Source organism: Manis javanica, chromosome 16 (assembly GCF_040802235.1).
Source record: "Manis javanica isolate MJ-LG chromosome 16, MJ_LKY, whole genome shotgun sequence".
NCBI classification, from domain to species: Eukaryota; Metazoa; Chordata; class Mammalia; order Pholidota; family Manidae; genus Manis; species Manis javanica.
The window spans coordinates 37,923,851-37,944,040 of record NC_133171.1 but is presented as its reverse complement, the minus strand read 5'-3'; the positions used below and the strand labels follow the sequence as shown (position 1 = coordinate 37,944,040).

Sequence of the window (20,190 nt, the reverse complement as noted above, 5' to 3'; positions counted from 1 at the left end):
TTTTTTCCTCTCTTGCCAGCGTCCCTCAGTTTAATTCTCAGAGGAAGGAAGTGACTTGGCTGCCCCAGAAGCATGGCTTCCTAGAGTTTGGCTACAGGGACTGCAGGGGGCAGGCGAGCTCAGAGGAGGTTTGAGGCTGCATCCTCCACAGGCCATGGGTTAAGAGGTTTGCCCCCAAAGTCCTCTGGCTTGTTTTGGAGCCAGGCAAAGAAAAGAATCTCACCTTAAAGTCAAGACAATTCACCTCCCTACGACAGAATAAAGAACTAGACTGTCAAACAAAAATTCTTCCTTTACTCATCAAGAGGGTACCCAGTACTTTGCAACTGAGAAAGATGCCTGGTTCCTGATGGTGGGACCTGAGAACCCCAAGCCTGCAGAGCCCTGGGCCCAGGGCTGCTCGTGGACCCAGAGCTGCATGAGGGCCCAGTGCTGCACCTGGCCTGCAGCTTTACCTTAACAGTGCCAGGATGTTGGACACTGAGTTTAAATATCTAAAAAGATCATTCACGTACAAGGAAAAGGAAGTTTCCCAAGTCCTTCAGAATTAATAGGGACAGGGAAAGACAGAGACTAGGGCTTTTCTTACCTGCTGTAGGCACACTAACATTATATTGAGGTAAAATAAATAGGAAGGCAGTCTTGGCGGTGACCTGTAAAATAAAGGAAATGAGTTCCAAGTTAGCTTTTTGGTCACATCAAAAGAAACAAGGGGAGCCTGCTGCCAGCCCCCAGGGCCCACCCCTTTCACACTTCAGACCCACAGACCTCTCCAATGAAGAGGTCTAATGCAGCATAAGCACCTTCCTTTTCTTTCCACTTTTCCTTAATGACATCCCTCCAAATACCGGCACTAAAAACAAACAGAACAATCCTGGGCCGAGGATGGTATCTAGACTTGTACTCACTGCAGATGTAATGAAACAAGCTTGGCCACTGAGAACTCGCAAGCTAAGGGTCCAGATCTGTCTGCCATTCATTCACTCATTCATTCATTCATTCATTCATTCAGCCAGCCAGCCAGCCAGCCAGCCAGCCAGCCAGCCAGCCAGCCAGCCAGCCAGCCATCCATCCATCCATCCAAGTATTTGTTAAGTTAGTTTTACAGTCAAGTTCCATTAAGTTAGTTATAGGTACCCAGCATTGTGGGAGACGGAAACTAATAGAAGATGAGGACACAGGCTTCAAAAGCTGAGGTAGCAGAGGTTTTCCCAGCACACCGGTGAACTGCACTTTGGAAAGCAGCCCCAAAGTCTTATCTGAGCATCAGAAACAGAGAATTGCAGCTGCTAATTTCACATCGACCCTTCTGTGAGGTGTGGGGAAGGACGCAGCATTTCACACTGCTGGTTTGTTTATTTCAAAAGCTGCCTTTAAAATCTTGGTTGTGCTTTGAAAACCATGGTTGTCACCTGGTTATTAATGACCAAATCAGAACCCTAGCAACTTGGCCTGCGGGGGAGAGATTACAAAGCATGGGGATTCAAAGCTTAGACTCAAGAATCGACTGCCTCCGTTCAAATGCCACCTTGGCTGTTTGCTACCTGTATAGTCATAAGCAAGTAGTCTTACACCTTGAGCCTCAGTTTCCCTGTCCATAAACTCAGGGATCTCTGTAGTACCCCAGCTGGTCTGGGTGGCACCGCACCAGCTGATGGCTCTGTTTAAAGCTCCCCAGATGTTTCTCATGTGCACAGGGGGCAGAGAGACACCATCCACACTGTTCTGGAACATACGAGGAGGCCAGGTAAAAAGGAGGCCCAGACCCAGGCCTTTTCCAGGAAGCCTCTGGAGAAACCCCATCAATTAAGAGCTACTAGTTCTCCTCCAAACAAAAGGCTTTGAAGGACACACCATGGGTGTGGGGGAAACACACTGAGTGTGGCATGGAAACAAATTAATTCTGCATTACAGCCATTCCCCAGGCAGATTCCCGACGTGCCCAGAGGGGCGTTACTGTCCTCGGCCTACTGTACCCATTAAAGAGCAAAACTCTCCCCATGAACAAGACCTGTTTCTCTGCAGTGGGGTGTCACCTGCTCTTTGCATGCACCAATGCACGGGCCTTCTCATGTGTTTCTGCTGTTGTCTTGGACATGTTCTGTCATGCTCACAGGGAAAAAGTCAAGTGAGACTAGGTCTGAGAGCACTCTGGCAGTCACAGAGCCCTATCCAAGCGTGCCGGCCTTCCTGAACTGCAACCCAAAACCTTATTTCATTACTGTGGTCCCCAAGGCCTCTCCCAGGGGGCTCCCCACCTCCCTCCCAGTCCAGTTGCCTGTAGTTCTTTAGAACAGATGTACTCTGTTTTAGTTATAATGTGCTTTCTCACTATTTCCCTCTGGGAGCTTTAGCCCATCTCATTTTGTATCCTACATTCCCTGCCCCACAAAAAGCATCTATGAATCAGAATCGCACTCATCCGTCACAGCCCAGCTCAGCAGGCACCCCGCATGAAGCTGTCTGGAACCGCACACAGGCTATGATGTCTCCTCCTGCCAGCGTGCTCTGTACCTCCCCTGCCGCCTCACCCCTGCCAGCCTCTCCTGGGGAGTTCTCCTCAGGTATCACCCTTGCAGGCAGGGGTGCTGCTGTATGATTTATCCTTACACCTTTCAAGAAACTAACCCAGATGCACACAATAAGTGCTCAGTAACCACTCACTGGACTCAAGAAAGCAACAGCTGAGTCTGTGCTGGCCTACTCCACGCTACTGTATTGGTGCCCCTCCTTAGTGTGAGATGTCACCCTCTCTGTCACCCAGTCTTCTTGAGATCTGTCCAGCTGCTAACCCACCTGAGCCCCTCTCTGTCACAAAACCACCCACCACCACCACCACCACCACCACTCCCGCCACAGCGGCCTCCCTTGCCAGAGCTCTGCCTGCTCTGGTCATCTGACCCAACCACCTAACTTCCTATATTGTCTGCCAGACTCCTTTGAGGATAAACCTTGTCTCCTCAGGCTGAATCCTGGCAAGGACGGATGAGAGGAAGCTGGAGGGAATGCAAGAAACAAAGGAGAGGGAGAAAGGCAGGCGGACGGGCAAGAAGGAAATACTGACGGAGCCCCGGGCCCCGCTCTAGGTGCCAGTCTTCATTCTGCCTCATCACGGAGTGCAGTGGACCTCCCTGGGGTTCGGGCTGACCAGTACCATTTCTTCTCTTGGCCCCAGGGTTTCCTGAGAAAACCCCCCTCCCCAGCTATGTGTTGAGGGCTCATTCTGGTGACCACCTTCCTCCTGGAAGGATGAAGGAGCCAGACCCTCACCCCAGGACAGAAGAGCGGCCAACTGGACACCGCGCCCTAGGTGGTCAGAACCTCTGAGTTTTGGATGGGAACAGAGAGAGTGCTCGTCAGTGCCACAGGCCCACCCAGATTCTACTGCTGTGGCTCCCACAGCCCTGCGCTTGGAGCACCCCAGACCCCATCAACTGTGTGAGGCCCTAGAGCGCCCCCTTAAGTTGGCCTGAGTCCATTTCTAAGATGTACTGTCATTTCATATGTAGAGTGCTGTTCAACCCTGGCTGCACATTCAAATCCCTGGGGGAACTTCTCTAGCCTGGGCTGCCCCCAGCCCATCAGACCTGACCCTTTGGGGCACCAGCACTCTATCTGCAGCCGGGCCCGAGAGCCGCTGGCACAGGGACTGTCCCTTACTGTCCTCTCAAAGCAGGCCTCCGGCCAGTCTGTCTCAGAACCTCTTCTATGTCCTTCGTAGAGTTTACTTAATTTGATTAGTTTCTGTTTTAGGTAAATTTTATTTTTACTTTAAAAGAAATACACATACGTTAAAACCTGAGAAATTAAGTAGAAACCTAATATTCACTCTGTGCTCTTTGACTCCCTCCCTTTCCCAGCTTGAATTCATGTCTCCCTCCACATGTTGAATGCCAATTCTCCAGGAGATTTCCCTATGCTTTTATCTATTTGGGATTTGTTTCCTGTTATTTTGATGTTATAAAACTGGACTGTGTTTAAACAACTTGACACATGGGACTAAGGAGTAAAAAAATTTAAAAAGAGCTACAACTTACTGAATAACATTTAATAACATTTAAATCAGTTTTTTAGCTTAGTGAGTCAAATGGCTATTGGACTCTCTCTCTCTATATATATATATATACAGACAAGGTACAAATCTATTCAAGGTACATGAAAGTATTAAGTATAATTCATATAAAATATGTAGGTCAGCCTTTTGTTTACTAATGCCAACATATAAATAAGTGGTTATATAATAAAAGCTTCCTTATTCATACTAGGGCTTTCCATTAATATTTCCTACAGGGAAACCCCTAATGTTTAACACTGAAACCTCAGCTAAATAAAACGTGCTCTTTGTGAGAGCATGTATAAACATATTGAGCCTCTACCCTAACTACTGAAAGAACAATCCCACTATTTTTTTAAAGGAAGACCAGACACCCTGTACCTGGGCTATACATACATTCTTGCCCTAGGCCCGCACACACAGTCAGCTCTCCTTATTCACAGTACTTCTGTTCTATGAAGTCACTGCAAACAATGAATTAGCTAATACTGACCCATTGCTCCTAAGGGAAATACAGAGTCGGGTTCCCACAAGTCTCTGGTCACAACATCTCCATCAACTGATCAATATATAACCTTATTTCTGTGTGTTTTTATTTAAAGATGCTGTGTTTAATATGTACTCTTGGAGCATGAACACCGACCGCACGGCCAACAGCATTGTAATCCATGCCTGAAGGAAGCTTATCTAACACATGCATGTTCTCTGTACACACATCGCAGCCTTCTTGCCATTAGGAACACTGCGGCCCCCTGCATGATGGCCATGTTTTCGAGACAGCGAATCAATCACCAACAAAAAGCACAAACATGCAGAAAAACACGGCACTAAACAGACCATTAACAGGACACCTGCTTATAGTACAAGAGCTGAACCAAGAAGGTGGAGTGTTGTCTGGTTTGATTTTAGCTGGGAACGTGCTCATGGGGTGACTCAAATTTCCCACTGCTCTGTGCATGTCCACAAAAGACCAGAAAACTGCCCAGGTGATTAATTTGGGGCTTACAATTAAACTGTAGTGAGCAGGAGCACTGGTAGACATAAAATGTGTGAAGAATAAGGATTGGGGCAAACCTGAATGTCAGCTCCTTGAGGGCCAAAAATTTTTTTTAGTACCTTTATTGAGGTATGACTTACATATCATGAAATTCACCCACTGTTAGTATACAATTCTATGGGTTTATCTTTACTTGTTTCTAAACTCTCCCTTCCCTAGACTATAAATTCTAGAAAATGGAAATCTTACTTGTCTAGATTATCTTCAATCCAGAGGCAGAAACCATGCCTAGAACACAGCCAGCATTCAGTGAGCGCTCGTTAAATGAGCACAGCGATTAAGCAGAGGAGCCAGGACTGTGCTCAGTTCCCTGACCCTCAACTTGTCATCTGCCCACATTTACACTCCTGTTCGCGTCCCCTTTCTCTCCCCGGAGTCCATCCCAGTGCTGGCCACATAGTAGGTATCTCATAAATACATATTTGATGAACTAATACTGCAAGCAGCTATAATATTTAGTAACCACAGATGAATGCTTAAAAAATGTTTTCTCAACATGATTCAGAGAGAAGATCTAGGACTCTGATGAAGGCAAAAATACTAGATTCCAGTATTTTTCCATCTCTTCCTCCCTGGAAAGGCAGCATAAGCCACTCCAAATGGCGCATCTTTGTCGGCAGTTGTGTTTGCTGCCGGTTTACCGTGTCTCAGGGGGATGATGTCAGTTTCCCTGTTTTAGAGACAAGGAAGCTAACCCCGGGGCACAGAGAGGTAAAGCTGGCTCCCAGAGGCCTCACAACTTTACAAGCAGAAAAGGCAAAACTGAATTTGATATTTTAAAATTTTGTTTCAAAAACAAATTTAGGATATACACAGCATGAAGCAAGAGAAGACCAAAAAATATGTATTTTCAAGGCAAAGAAGAGCAAGGAATGAGGCTGATCCACAAAGATGCACTCCAGAAAAGTCCTACTCATTGGCTAAGGGTGACCAGCAATTGGGCTGTAAGCTTTCTTGAAGTCATCTGGAGGAAGGAGGGATCAGCTTCTGGATTCACCACGTCATTAAAAAAACAGAAATGCTACTCAAAAAAATAAAAAGTAACTCTACTTCTCCAACGTAAAAACCACTCTCTGTGCTTTAAAAGGTCCTTTGGCACCCCCAAAACTTCACTCATAACCCTCTCCCAACCTCAGACCGGGGACAGAACTAAGAACCTCTTCTGCTTGGGTTCATGTAGCACAGAGGGCTGAGAAACAGAAGCCTATTAAAAACGTCACTCCAATTATTTCCCATCCCTCTCAGGCTGTTTATAGGAAACATTATTGAGTTTAATAGCATTTAAATGCCAGGCGCAGTGGGCGAAAGGTTAAAAGTGAAACGTGCCAATAAACTAATGCAAAGGGAGAACACTAAATTATGGAGGAGGCCCCCCTTCTCTGTCTCTCTCTCTCTCTCTCTCTCTCTCTCTCTCTCTCTCACACACACACACACACACACACACACACACACACACACACGGAAAGTTTCACTGAACTTCTAACTGAAAGGCATCAAGCACAAGAGCAGTGACACTGAGTGAGTTTGTGTGGCAATAACAAAACCCAAACCATTCCACTTGCCACATTCTGTCAGGGGCACATGAATGTGAGCTCTGGGTGGCAAGTAGACCAAAGACGCTGGTAAAATAGCTGCTCTGGCAAAACGTAGTGGACTTGCAGTCCAGTCCCAGTTTTGCCACGGGGCAGCTGGGTGACCTTGGGCAAGATATTCCACCTCTCTGGACCCCAGTTTTCGCATCCATTAACAACAGCAATAATGGTGATTAATGTTATCAAGTACTCGGTCCGGGCATGGTTTAAGTCCTTTATATAAATTATATTTCATGTAATGCTCACCACGACCCTACAAGTTAGATGCTAATAACATTCCCATTTTACCAATAAGCACGGAAAGGAAAAGGCCAACTGAGGTGGTGAGAATGGATGGCCTTGGAGATCCTCTCCACCCTCAGCTCCAAAAGGCTATCGTTTCCTGATTCCACTACCATCAACACCAAAAACACAGTCTTGCCCTAACAACTTGCTGAGAGGTCTTCCCAAAAAGTTAAACAGTATTACTGCTTCCTTACCCAATGTCAAGGTCCCAGTTATCATCTGTATCATACAGAGCGAGAAAGGAAGGCCTTTTGAGTTAACCTGCCAGCCTGCCAGCTGCAGACCCCGGGCACAACTCCCTTCCCACCACCTGTTCTCTTCTCCCTGCAAGTTGCTATCTGGGCACCAAAGATTAGCAAGAACAGTGATACAAGCAGTCTCAGGCCCTTAAGGGAGCGGTCAATCCTTTGGTTGGGTTTGTTCCGTTTATTTCCTGCATCTCCCCTGCTGCACCGGGAAGCGCTGTGTTGCCAGGCTGGCCGCCGAGGACGGGACAGAGAGGAGGCCTTGTTTCCACAGGAGCAGCTCTGCTCCCAACCGCCTCTGTCCCGTGAACATCCCCACTGAAGAGTGAAACATGAGAGCATGTGGCCGAATCGCATGCCTCAGGCCTGACACCCAGGACACTCATTTCCTTGCCCCTCGAGGCACAGGGAGAGCCCAGGGACATGTCCTCTTCTCCCAGCTCGGCCTGTTCTCAGGAAGCTAATCTCGACTCAGAACTGCCCAAAACTGATTTTGCATCTTTCTGCTGCGGCAGTAGAGAGGAAAATTTCAGTCAGACAGGAAAACATTTGAAAGTTACACCCAATTGGTGGGGAAGGGGCTTTTTTTAATAAAAGAGGCTTTTAGCTCTTCCTTCCTGCAGCATTTAGTCCCCAAGGCTCTTGCTTCATGGGAACCCCATGAGTCCGGCTGATCACCTGCACACACGGTTTAATGGCCAGGACTCGATGTACATCGTTTGTAGCCCTGCTGACACTCAATGAAAGGCAGATACAGCTGAAACAAAGATGCTTTTCACCCTTGCTTTCTGAAATTCTCCATCTGGGATGACCAGAGGCTGGCTGGGTGGGCCCAGGGCCTGAAACCAGGGGGCAGAGTTCTGACAGTACCTTTCTGTGTGGCTTTCAGCTACACCTAGAGATTCCGGTTTTCTCACTTGAAAATCTACCTTGATAGAGAATTAAGCAAAGCCACACAAACATACAACGGATTCTCTACAGGCCCATGTTCACAATGCTGAATAGATTCCCTACTAACGGTCACAAGCGCAGTTTTATACTGGATTAAAAATGACAGTGTGCATTTGTGAGGGAAAAACACATGAGCAGAACAATAGCAATAAAATTATATTACTAGCTTTATTATTTTCTTTGGTTCCTAGGTCTAAACTTTATATTGGGATAAAGAGCAACTTGGAAAGGGTCACATAGAGTTTTAAAAATCTTTGAAGCTGGCTTTTTTAAAAAAGATACATATGAAGATTAAATTTCTCATGCTGTCCATCCCCAATTTGGGAAGTTAAAGTACTGAGACACAGGAGGTGCCTAGGGATAGCTCTTCCCCACATGCTTTAAATCCACAACTTAATTTACAACTGTAAGAAGACGGCACACAATCTATAGATTGAATTTAACCTACTATGTGTCTTGCAGATAGCCTTAGAGAAAATGTATACATTCACATGAAACAAGTATGTTTCTTCTCAGAAGGCTTTAATACATATACTCTCAGCTGCCCCCTAAAAAAAGAGCCCTGATCAGTATTTCTAACACACATCACTCTCCTCACCTTCCCACCCCAACAGTTTCCCCTTAGTTGGATAGGACAGCACACTCATAAACCATTCCACATGGAAGCCAAAAACTAAGTAAAAGTAAGGAAGTGATCACACAAAATAATGTTTGAGAATATCAGTGTTCTTGTTCTTAGCATGTATTTTTCTCACATCGCATGGCAGAACTGAGATTATTGGCCGCATTGTAGGTATTCCAAAAACACACCACATTGGTCTGGACAAACATCTTTACTTTCAGCCAAAAGCCACCTGTTCAGACCCAGTACCTTAAAAATAAATTGAAAATCAAAACAGAAAAAAACAAAGGGTTTGGGAGTAGAGCACTTTAGGTTGAGAGTGATTTTTGGAGAGTTATGACTAAGTAACGATTTAGACCTGACTTGCAGAAAAAAAAGGAACCACTCTACCCATAACGTCTCAGCGTCGTCTTGGCTGTAGTTTTTAAAGACGCTGTAGCTCCATAAAGCAGAAGTACAAAGAGAGGGGTAATTCTAATCATTACAGATGAGTCTGTGACAGGCTGTCACTAATCATTGGCAATTGTCGAGAATGGGTGCCAGGGAGAATCATCCCCAAGCAACTTATGGCATTTCCAGGTATTTGGGGAAAAGAAAGGATTATTCAGGGGTGCAAAGATCTAGGGTAACTGGACCAGGTGGGGCCCAGGGGTATTTGCCTTGCTTGCTTATGCTTAAGGACCAAAGAAAGAGTATAGGCCAACAGTGATCGACTGCAAATGTTTTTAATTATTCTCTGCGATCTGGCAAGTCTCCCACTCAAAACATCAGCATGTCAATCCCCACGTTGGGACTGAAGAGCCAGGCATATGGGTCAGAGCTTGCTAGAAAAATGAACTGTGAGTTCACTGGAGGGAGCAAAGCGAAGCCACCTCCAGAGGCCATAAACCAGGCCTGTCAGGGGCCTGGTCACTGGTTTGCACAGGGAGCCTGCAGGTTCCTGCAGGTATTTAGGGTCGGGCACATAAAGAGAGGCTCTCCCTACAGGGTGCTGCCTCCACCCGTGTTTCAATTGAGTGAGCAAGGGCTAGAGGGCAAGTAAATGAGTTTTTAAAATAAGCCATTCTGTAGGAATTTTAGATGTGTGATGGCTTGTTGTCCCGGTGTCTGCACACCCCTGTGCCACTGAGGGGTGTGAGAGAAACTAAGTGCTAAGTCCCAGCAAACGGGTCACAGTGGCACCGTTCTGATACCAGCCAGAGCCTCACTCTTGCACACATATCAAGAAGTCCAGGTCGGACTGGAGGACTCTGCTGTGGGCATCTTGATTCTGAATCTCCTTTCTTTCACTGCGCTTCAGCAACGTACGCTGCTCCTCTGGGGCATGCTTGCAACCCCACTCTGGGAGGGCATCCAGCCCATTTTGCATGAGTCTTCAAAGATGTGTGAAGGACCCCCTGAATACCTGAATGAGGGCACTGCATAAGGACACCCTCATGATGGTGATTCGATTCAGGTGAACTGAATCAAGGCCAAGAGGGTTAATAAAAACATCCAGCACTCAAATATCTGTTTGTCCTCAATATTCACAAGGGGATAATAATGGATCACCTTCAAAGTAGAGAGGGAAATAACATAAAAGGCAAGAATTCTCAGAAAAATGTGTTAGAGGCAAACAGAAAACACTAATCTAAATCCAAAGGCATGGCCTGCGGTAAGCACTACCCACACACCTACCGCAAACCAGTCCCTCCAAACCCCCAAACCAAATAAAGTCTGGGCAGATGTCGATATTCAGGTTAAATGCCATGTTTCAACATATCTCCCTATCTCCCTCCCTCTTAATCAATCTCTCTCCCTCCCCCCGCCTCACACACACACACATACACAGAGTCTCTCTCTCTCTCTTAAATATAGCTATGTACAGTACTACAAAATCTCACTTTACTACTTGAAAGTGGTATTTTAAACATCTAAAGCTTGGTGGTGCTTTTCCTCTGCCCAGCAAGGCCAGGGGGCTGACTGCGACCTCACATAGGGTAAGGTTAGCTCAGAAGGGGACCACACAACAGAAGGGGAGGCTGAACCCCTGTCTGAACTTTCAGCTCATCCCTGGAAGTGGACAGGAGGCTGCGGGCACCTCACCCGAGGCTCAATGTGCAGCGTCCCACCTGCTGAAGAATCCAGGTGTCAGAGCAAGAGCTGGGGGCCTGGTGTCCCTCACCCTGGTCCACTGGGCAACTCTATTTCAGGGGACTGCAAGAGGAATAGGGACTTCCTGGGACACCAATGGCCTTAAGTTTTGGCCAAGAAGCACAGATAATCTCCGTGCAAGGCAACTGCCCAGTGAGAGCAGAAGGAGGGGAGGATAGACACACACACACACACACACACACACACACACACACACACACACACACACACACACACACGACGGAGGGGAAAGAGGAAAGGCTATCCCCTTCAAGGCCCTGGGGTGGGAGGCCTTGTTCTGTTCCTTTTGCTCTTCAGCCATTGCTCTGTCCCCTCACTCCACAGGCACCTGAGGCAGGGCCAAGGCCATGGCCTGCGGGGAGCAGATGGTTCTATCCCCAGTGCTTTCTGCCATCTCCCCTACCTGTCCTGCAAAGGAAGAGGCCCATCTTTCTAAAATATCCAGGCCCTGCTCCAGTTCTCATGACTCCCAGGGCCTAGGAGAGAATCAGGGCCCCTGCTTGGCATCCAGGACTCCACAGGTACCCCACCTGGCCTTTCCAAGCTCTGTCCCCTCAACTCCCAGACACAGGAATCCCCCAAACACCATCCCACCCAAATGTGGAGCCCAGTCACACAAATCAGTGTGCAAAAAGCTCATTCACAACACAACCAGATCATCATTGGAGGTATTAAGTCCCCCCTTATCCACAGGGGGTACATTCCAAGGCCCCCAGTGGGTGCCTGCAACTGTAAATAGTACTGAACCCTGTATATACTATTTTTCCCTATACATACATACCTATGATAAAGTTTAATTTATAAGTTAGGCACAGTAAGAGATTAACAACAATAACTACTAATAAAATAGAACATTTATAACTATACACCCGCATAAAAGTTATGCGAATGTGGTTTCTCTCTAAGTATCTTACTGTACTGTAAGTGCAGCCTGTTTTTCTTGTAAAGAAATGAGATGATAACATGCCTGTGCGACGAGATGAAGTGAGGTGAGTGACGCAGGCATCGTGATGCTACTGCTGACCTTCTGATGACATGTCAGAAGGAGGATCATCTGCTTGCAGACTGCGGTTGACCACCGGTAACTGAAACCGCAGGTAAGGAGGGACTGCTGTGCACACAGACAGTCAGGAGACAGAGGGAAACCCCTGATGGAGACAGGGACTGGGCTTCTCCCCGCTCCCACGCAGCAGGCCACCAACAAGGTTCTGTCGGGCCTGTAACCTGAAGGGACAAGCAGGCCAAGAGGAGACAGGAAGGGGGCTGCGTGCACTCAGGCAGAGGACTCTAGGGAAAATGAGTGGTTTGCGCGTGCACAGTGAAGAGGCTAGAAGGCTCACAGGACCCGGGCCTTCGAAGGCCCCTTTATGGCAGGTGTACAAATTGGGCTTTATCCTAATGCGGGAGGTTTGTAACAGGGGATACCACAAGGAGATTCCCACTGCAGAGAGCTCATTCTGCTCAGGGCAGAGTGATGGGCTGGCGGAGGGGAGGGAAGCCAGGCAGGCTGCAGACCGGTTAGGAAGGAGGTTGCCGCCTGAGGGATAAGGCAGGCCTGGATGAAGGTACCGGCCACAAACAGGAGGTTGGGTGCCTTTTCAGAAGACTTGATGGCACAATGAATAAAGGGGAAGGAGTGGATGAGAGCAGGGCTCAGGTCTTGATCAGGAAGGTGACCCACAAACATAACTTGAATAAAATGTGCCCGGTGTTATGATGTTGATTCAGAATGCTGTGGATGGTGGTCTCACGACGGAGAGGGAAAGAGCTGCAGTCTGGGGCTGGGCGGCAGAAAACGGAGGATGTGACTTAGAAGGACCGGTCGGGGGCCGGGGGAAACCCAGACAGGGCGCCAGTAGCCAAGGGGAGACAGCACTGAGGGAGTCAGTGTCAGTACAGGCCGGCTTCCGGGGGACTGGTCAGCCTGGGACAGCTGTAGGCTGCACATGGGAAGCAGTCTTGTTTTTCTGATGGGTCCCAAGAGGCTGGAACAATGCTCAGCACACAGTATGGCCTCAATCAGTTCTTGTGGAATGAATGGATGCACGTAGGGTCCATCATCTGTGGGGACCAGAAGGTCACTGGAGCCCCTGCTGAGTAAATGTTTGCAGAAAAGGAGGGGGGCAGAAGTCCATGTACATGAGTGACTGTGAAGGGGGAGAGCAGAGACTGAAATCTGTGCTGCTTGTCCAGGAGGCCAGGAGCTACAGGTGGGTGGGAGGTCAGGGAGGGAAGGCAAGTGTGGGAAAGAGGAAGACCATGGGGAGAAAAGTGGGTGGATATGCAGAAAAGTAAGGGGGCACCCAGAGAGCAGAGTATCACTTCAATGGTATTTCTCTCGGAAATGAGATCTAGGGCCGCAGAGAGGGATGCCCAAGGGGAGCACCAGCCTTGGGCAGGTCCCCACCCACAGGCGCCACCGCCTCCCTAGCTCCCCAAGACCCCTGCTCCCTCTGAAGTTCAGACACTTGTCTAGATACGAACATAGATACACAGAAGGTGCTCAATCAATGTGCCTCAAATTGATGTAATTCAGAGGAGGGAGACAGGAAGTTGAAGACTTGGAGAGAGGGGGAAAAACAAAATTAACCCCCCCCCATCACATTCACAACAGGCCTAGCAAATGCTTCAGTCTATTTAACCAATTCTTTTGAACCCAGGGCTCTCAGCAGTCATGACTTCATCTATTTCCCAAGAGGGGGAGAGGCAGGGCCACCTGAATGGATTTACAAGAGGATAGCCGTGCTGCGGATTCCAGCGGGGAACTGGTAGGCTGCTGGCCAGAGGCCCATCAGGAGGCCTCCAGGTTCTTAGCGTTCTACCAGCCTTTACTGTCTCCAGCCAGACTGAGGGGGTTCAGAGGCAGAATCTGCATAGGCATCTGGCAGTGGGCCAGAGTCCTCGTTTTAAGAACTGCAGGGACTGCCACCACAGCCGAGGGGTGATTCTAGGGCCTTCTTCCTAGATTTAACAACAGTTTTCTAAGCAAGATGTGTCAAGGAAAGCATTAGGGCTGTGTGTGTGTGTGTGTGTGTGTGTGTGTGTGTGTGTGTGTGTGTGTGTGTGTGTGTGTGTGTGTGTGTGTGTGTGTGTGTCTGCATGTGTGCAAAACTGGCTGGCAAGACACACACCGAAGAAACATGTCTCTTTACCAATCCATGTTCCTAGAAAAACATTACTCAAAAATATATAAAATCAACCCTTCAGTCACAAAATATTTGTTGAGTATATGCTCTGAGCAAGGCACAAAAATACAGGAGATGCAAAAAATTTTAATACCCACTTCCTTCCCTCAGAGTGTGAAATCAAACTCAGTTGCTAGACTATCAGTCTAGTCCAACACCCTCATTTCAGAAGGGGTAAAACTGACCACCCTTTATTGAACATTTACACAAGCCAGGCAAGGCTGGGGCCCTTTATATGATTACCTCATGTAATCCTCAACAACCCTGTAAGGAGTGATGAAGCTAATGTGTGAGATCTCATTAAACACCCAACACCAAACAGGATTACCTCATTGAACCTCCAACTCTAGAAAGAACCACGGCTGATACAACTACTACTATTACTGTTATTTACTGAGCTCCTGTCACATGCCAGGAATCACTCTAAACACTTACAGAAATTATCTCACTTAATCCTCCCAGAGGCCCCATTGTACAGAGCAAGTGAGGCTCAGAAAGCTTAACAGAAGCTTAAGACACTCCCTAAAGCATCCTGCCCAACTGCGAAAAGTTGGAACTCAAGATCCATTGGACTGTGATATCTGCATTCTTAACCACCATGCTACTGAACAATGTCCCTAAAAACAGAAGAGTTAGTTTTAAGACAAGAGAAGATGTCATGAATCAGGACACGATCAAGCAAAGGCCACGTGGTGGCCCCCTTCCTTCCTCAAGGTCACAGCTTTATTCATCTTTGCACCCATAGGTCCTTGGCACAAAGGAAGAACTCAGTGATATCAATAAATGTTCTGGTTTGAAGATCTATGGATGCCCTCCAGGAATACCTCTGGGAAGGTATGAATTGAGCTAGAAAGACATACAGATTGAGGATAAGTAGAGAGGAGAGGTGACAGAGCAAACTCAACACTGTGTTGAGAAAGTGCAGGGGAAGGCCTTCAGATGGACCCTCTAGCTTAACATAGTCTTGACGGCTTTGGGGGCCATCCATTCACCGTGTATGCACACTGTAGAGTCCAGCTGTTTCCGTTCGTTTCAAACACAGGAGTCTAAAATAGGAAGAGGAAAGGAAATCTGGCCCTCAGATCCTTTAAAGCTTTTATTCATTTATCCATTGGTTCATTTATTCTAAAAGCTACTGGACCCCAAAGTCAACTGTCCTTGTCTACAGAAGTCATCATTGGAGATGGGGTCCATTCCAGCACAGTGTGAACTTCCAAACCTTGCTTCCCAAAATGATTCAAGCCCAGATAAAGAAACAGTTGCTTCCTTCAAAGGGAGGCAACATTGTAACACAAAACTTGACATTCTTTATTTCCAGCCACAAAACTCCAAAAGCTGCCCCATAATTTGTAATTTTCCAATTAAATCTTACCAATTACATAATGGACAAGTAAGTCTGAGTGCCTCCATGTGAAACTGTGAAAAAAGTAATTTCCTGTTGGATACAGATATTCAAAGACTAGTGGTGACTGGACACGGTGATTAAAATCCCATTTGTGACACTGGAAACTAGTCTTGGTCCCTGAGGGCTCAATGTGCAAGGCACTGGGGTAAGAGAAGGAAATGGGTTTAAGTGGTACTTGAGTATTATCTGAACTAGCCACAAAAGATGGAAGCAGAGGTGTTTAATGTGCTGCCATTATTAAGAAGGGTGGTCTTGGTCTCATTGGAGATCAGGACAATAAGTAGCTTAAAGTAAATGTGTGACACTGTTTGGCTTATGCAATCAGGAAACATCTGTCCAAAAAGTCTGTTGCTAGACTTTGCAGTATTTTAGGAGTATCCTCTCTCTTTGCCACCGTATCCGTATGCCTGTGGGTGTAAATGAGGCAGGATTCAAATGGAAGACAGAATAGAATCTGTAACTGCTACTGAGATGAGTAATTGTCCATCTGTCCCTGCAGGTCCACCCAGACCTGGGTTTAAATGAAGATCGGATGGCTTTTATGGAGGGTTTCAGTGGGATTCCTGGAGGTCTGGCTTCACCTGAATCCAGAGGAGATTGGAGGGTGCGAGGAGGGTGTTCATTACCTGGCCCCGACCCTGCTGGGCAGATGTGGCCGTGACTTAATCCACTACCTAAGGTCCAGCCCCTCTCACCTCAGTCACAGCTCCTGGCATTACCTCTCCCCATCCTCACTCTCTTCCTTACATCTGTAGAAGTTCTCTGTCCATTCCATCCCTGCTCCCCTCAGGCTTAGGGCTATCTCCCCACTTTTTTGTAAGCCCTGTGGTGCTGTACCATCCCTTACCTGTTTCCCTGAAGCCAGTCCCTGCCCTACTAATAGTGCCTTCAATATAAGTTACCCCTCCTGTTTCCTGGGGGACCCTGACGGATGCAGTTATAAAAGGTGTAATACTAAGACCGCATGACAATAATTCACTTCAGCAGTACAACCACTGACAACAGCCCACTTCAAATCAGCAAAATTCTCCCCCACACATACATGCTGAGACTATTTCTTGGGAAACCAGGGAGGGGGGACAAACAGCCCCTCTTTAAGGCTAAGTTCTGAATAACCAGTGGTGCTGACAACCAGCAGAAGAGCCTTCCTTGGGGAGGATGCCCTGGGGCTGGGTCCTCACTACTCCAAGACAGCTCCCCTGGGGATCAGTGACCACCTGCCTGGGTGTCCCAGGGGGACACAGGCACCCGAGGACACCACTGACCTCAGGCTGCACGAACGAATCCCAGGCCCGGCCCCATGAACACTCAGCCACACAGCCCTCGGTGTTGATTTTGGAAAATCACACCCACTGTGAAAGGGGACTGAGTTTAAACTGACAGGTAATATCTTAAATAATATGTGATCCGCTCCAGTCAGGAAGTGAAAGGCTCTTTGCCCAGATGTGCCCAAGGTGCCACATACGGGCTACCTGGGTGGAAGGGATGAGCCACGGCATCCCTAGCCCAGTAGCAACTGACATAAGGAGGTTCTCTTTTTCCTTTTGTTTTTCAGGGTTCAGCAGGAACTGGAGTGAGGGTGGGCACGAGGGGGCAAGGTGAGTGAGGGAGGAGAGGGAGTCTGCAAACAAATGGGCCACTGACCTCTGGGATGTCTTTCCACCTTTCCCTACAGCTGAGTATCCTGGGGGCAAGCTGTCTGCCAAGCTTCCCCGCCCGCCTGCCTGCCCGTGTAAACACTCCAGCACCAGCTGGGGTTTGGAATCTGCTGAGCCTCTGCCAGCTGGCGACCTGGAGATGGGTCAGATTAAAGGAATCCGTAACGAGGGAGGGATGTGAGGGGGGGGCTGTATTTACACAGAGGGGGTCTGCAGGGGTCAGTTAGGCCCTGGACAAGGGGGCTCTGGAGTGGGAAAATATGAAGAGAAGAGGAAAGGGTTTTCACTATGCCCAAGCACAAGGCCCCACCCAAATGACCCAAGGCTGTTTGTCCATGATCATTTATTTTTTCCTTTTAAAAACTGACTTCTTTGTCTCCATCTCAGTCCCCACCCCACATCTCCCAAACCAATTACACACAGCCCTTTGAAAGGCTCGCAGAGGGTGGCTGGAGAAGGCTCGGCGTGATCAGACGGCACAGACACTCAATCCTCTGCAATCCCACTGGGGAAGAGTTAACACGGAAACCCAAGCCACGTGCTGACAAGCAGGCCCTGGGCTGCGTTCAGCCCCAGACAGAGGCCCGGCGCAGCGGAGGACACAGCCAGCCAGCAGTCCGGGCAGCCGTCCTGGCCCCCAGACTTAAAGACAGACACTTTGGGCTCCCCCATGCACAGTCCAGAGGGTGAGGATTCGGAGAAGACGAGCCGTCGGACACGACCACCAGGCCATTCGGGTCCTGCCACTGCCCCTCCGAGGGCGCAGTGCATGAGAGCAGCTGGCAGGCACTGTGGGCCACACCTGCTAAGGAAGGCCACCTGCATCCCCACGGAAGCACCTGCAAATACCTAAACCCCAGATGGCTAAATACTCTACGGAGAAGAGGAAGCAGGCAGCGCTGCAGGGCAAAAGGGAAAAACCCCGGGAGGAGGCAGGAGACCTTTCTAAGGATGCTCATCACAAACCTGATGTGCAGCCTCAGGCTGCCGCACCCCCTTTAGGCCTCAGGGTTCTTACCTTTTAAAGGGTGTTATTGGAAGTTTTTTTGCTTCTGGCACATTCGGCCACACTCCTTCAGCACAGGGATCCGCCTCCAGCAGCAGGGGGCAAGTCCTGCCCTTCTCGCTCCCTTGGAAGTCCCTGCAACAGTGGCCGCCCCTATTCTGGTGACTCTCCAAATCTGCTTTTCCTACTCAGATCATTCTCCTGGGAGACAGGCCTGCAGCTTTACCTAAATTACGGATTATCAACTCCAAAGTCAAATGTTATATCTTTATTCCAAAAGCTGGTGCCCAGAAGACATCCCTGTATTTGCCCATTTCCCAGGCTGCAAAGACTCCCCACCTTCCCGTGCAGCCACCTGTTAGCTTTTTTCCTTTATTTTATTTAATCCATTATTTCCACTCACAGTACTTCACACCTTCATCTCTCAACAGCCTGTAGAAAAGACTTCTAATTGGATTGTCTGCCTCAGGACTCAACCTTTCTCCCTCCTCTCCCACCAGCTTAGATAGAACAGCCAGGCTATGCATAACATAAACAGATACCCACCTCATGGCTCCCCAGTACTTACAGGCTAACATCTCCTTAATCTGACATTCCTGAACCTCCTTCTCTCTTCACCCTTGATTATCACAATTCCCTAAAAAAACTCAGTACAACAGACCTTGGATGTCCTAAAGGATAGTCTAGACTATTATTCCATGAAATACCCTCCAAGGTCAACAAATATGTTTGGTGTAGATATACAATATTCATTATGACTATAGTAAGTGCTCTGACAAGTCCTGCAGGAAGAGACCTGCACAGCCTATCATTTCCCAAATCTACCTGGCCCGGGAACTTGTTAACTGCCTTCCTGCCCGGAACACAGCCCAGGAACCGTTCTTCCTTCCATTTATGTCTCTGCCATGACTTTCCTCTGACAGCCAGCTCTGAGCTCACCTCCCTTGGAAGCCCTCTGCCCCATCCTGCCAGGGGCCCCCATGCTGCTTCCCTCCCTCACACCTGAGGCACACACTGCTGGGACCTCCCTGATGAGAGGCAGGACTCCACAATGGTTAAGCGCCTGGATTTGGAATTCAGAAAGACCTGTGTTAAAATCCCAGTGCTGCCCTCACTAACTCAGACAGAGCGGTTCAGCTTGCTTGGCAGAGACAGAGATGACAGAATCTATGAAGGGGGTGCTGAAGGGGTCAGAGGGATTAGAAGCTCCTGCTAAAAGATGCCACGTGCATCTGCACCAAAGCACCTGCAAATATCCAACCCCAGACGGCTTCATATCCACCTAAGAAGAGGAAGTAGCACAAGGCCTGCGCCGGGCACATCACAGAATTCAGTAAATAACAACTACTCATTGCCCTTATTTTTATCATGGCTTTGTCATTTCTTTTTCTGTGTATCTTCTAGATGGGAGGCCACTGGAAGCCTTAGGGCTGAATGCTGTCCCTTCCTCCACCCCTCCCTGTGTGTAAATCAGATTTAACAAATATGTGTTGACAAGGCAACTACCACTAACAGCTTCACCTTCCCCAGACAGCAGGTCAATGTGTCCCCTGGACAGGGAAGTTTGGCCATCAGTCCTAGTCTACCAGCATGAGCAAGAGACCTTCCGTCCAAAGAGTATCCAAGGCAGTCAAGTCCCATACCTCACAGAACCTCCTGAATGTTACCATCCTGCCCCGTCTCCACCACCTGTTTACTCCACCCTGGACGGGTGGGAAAACCCTTGGTACACCAAAGTGAACAGATCTCACCCAAAAGTGGACTGCGTGGCCCATGTCCACTGCCCCTCAGTTGGGCAACAATGTTCTGCTGTGTTAGGGTTTAAACTTTAAATTTTCAATTGCTGTTTTTAAAAGCTTAAATTTTCATCACAGGACATTTCATTCATGTGACTTTTTCAGTTAATATCTGGAACTGAGAAGTTTCATTTCCACTTCTAGACAGTCGTGACTTGCATTATTCTTGATGCTTTTGTA

At 48.1% G+C, this 20,190-nt stretch overlaps 1 protein-coding gene across 4 annotated transcripts in view; it reads right to left on the bottom strand.

Annotated features, from left to right (window-relative positions):
* TRAM2 (translocation associated membrane protein 2) overlaps positions 1-20,190 on the bottom strand; it is a 76,459-nt gene that overhangs the window by 35,912 nt on the left and 20,357 nt on the right. For all 4 annotated transcript variants that reach the window (XM_073224648.1, XM_073224651.1, XM_073224649.1 and 1 more), the window contains exon 2: positions 590-653. In XM_073224648.1, coding sequence (XP_073080749.1) covers positions 590-653 — 64 coding nt within the window. The remainder of the gene's footprint in view (positions 1-589; positions 654-20,190) is intronic.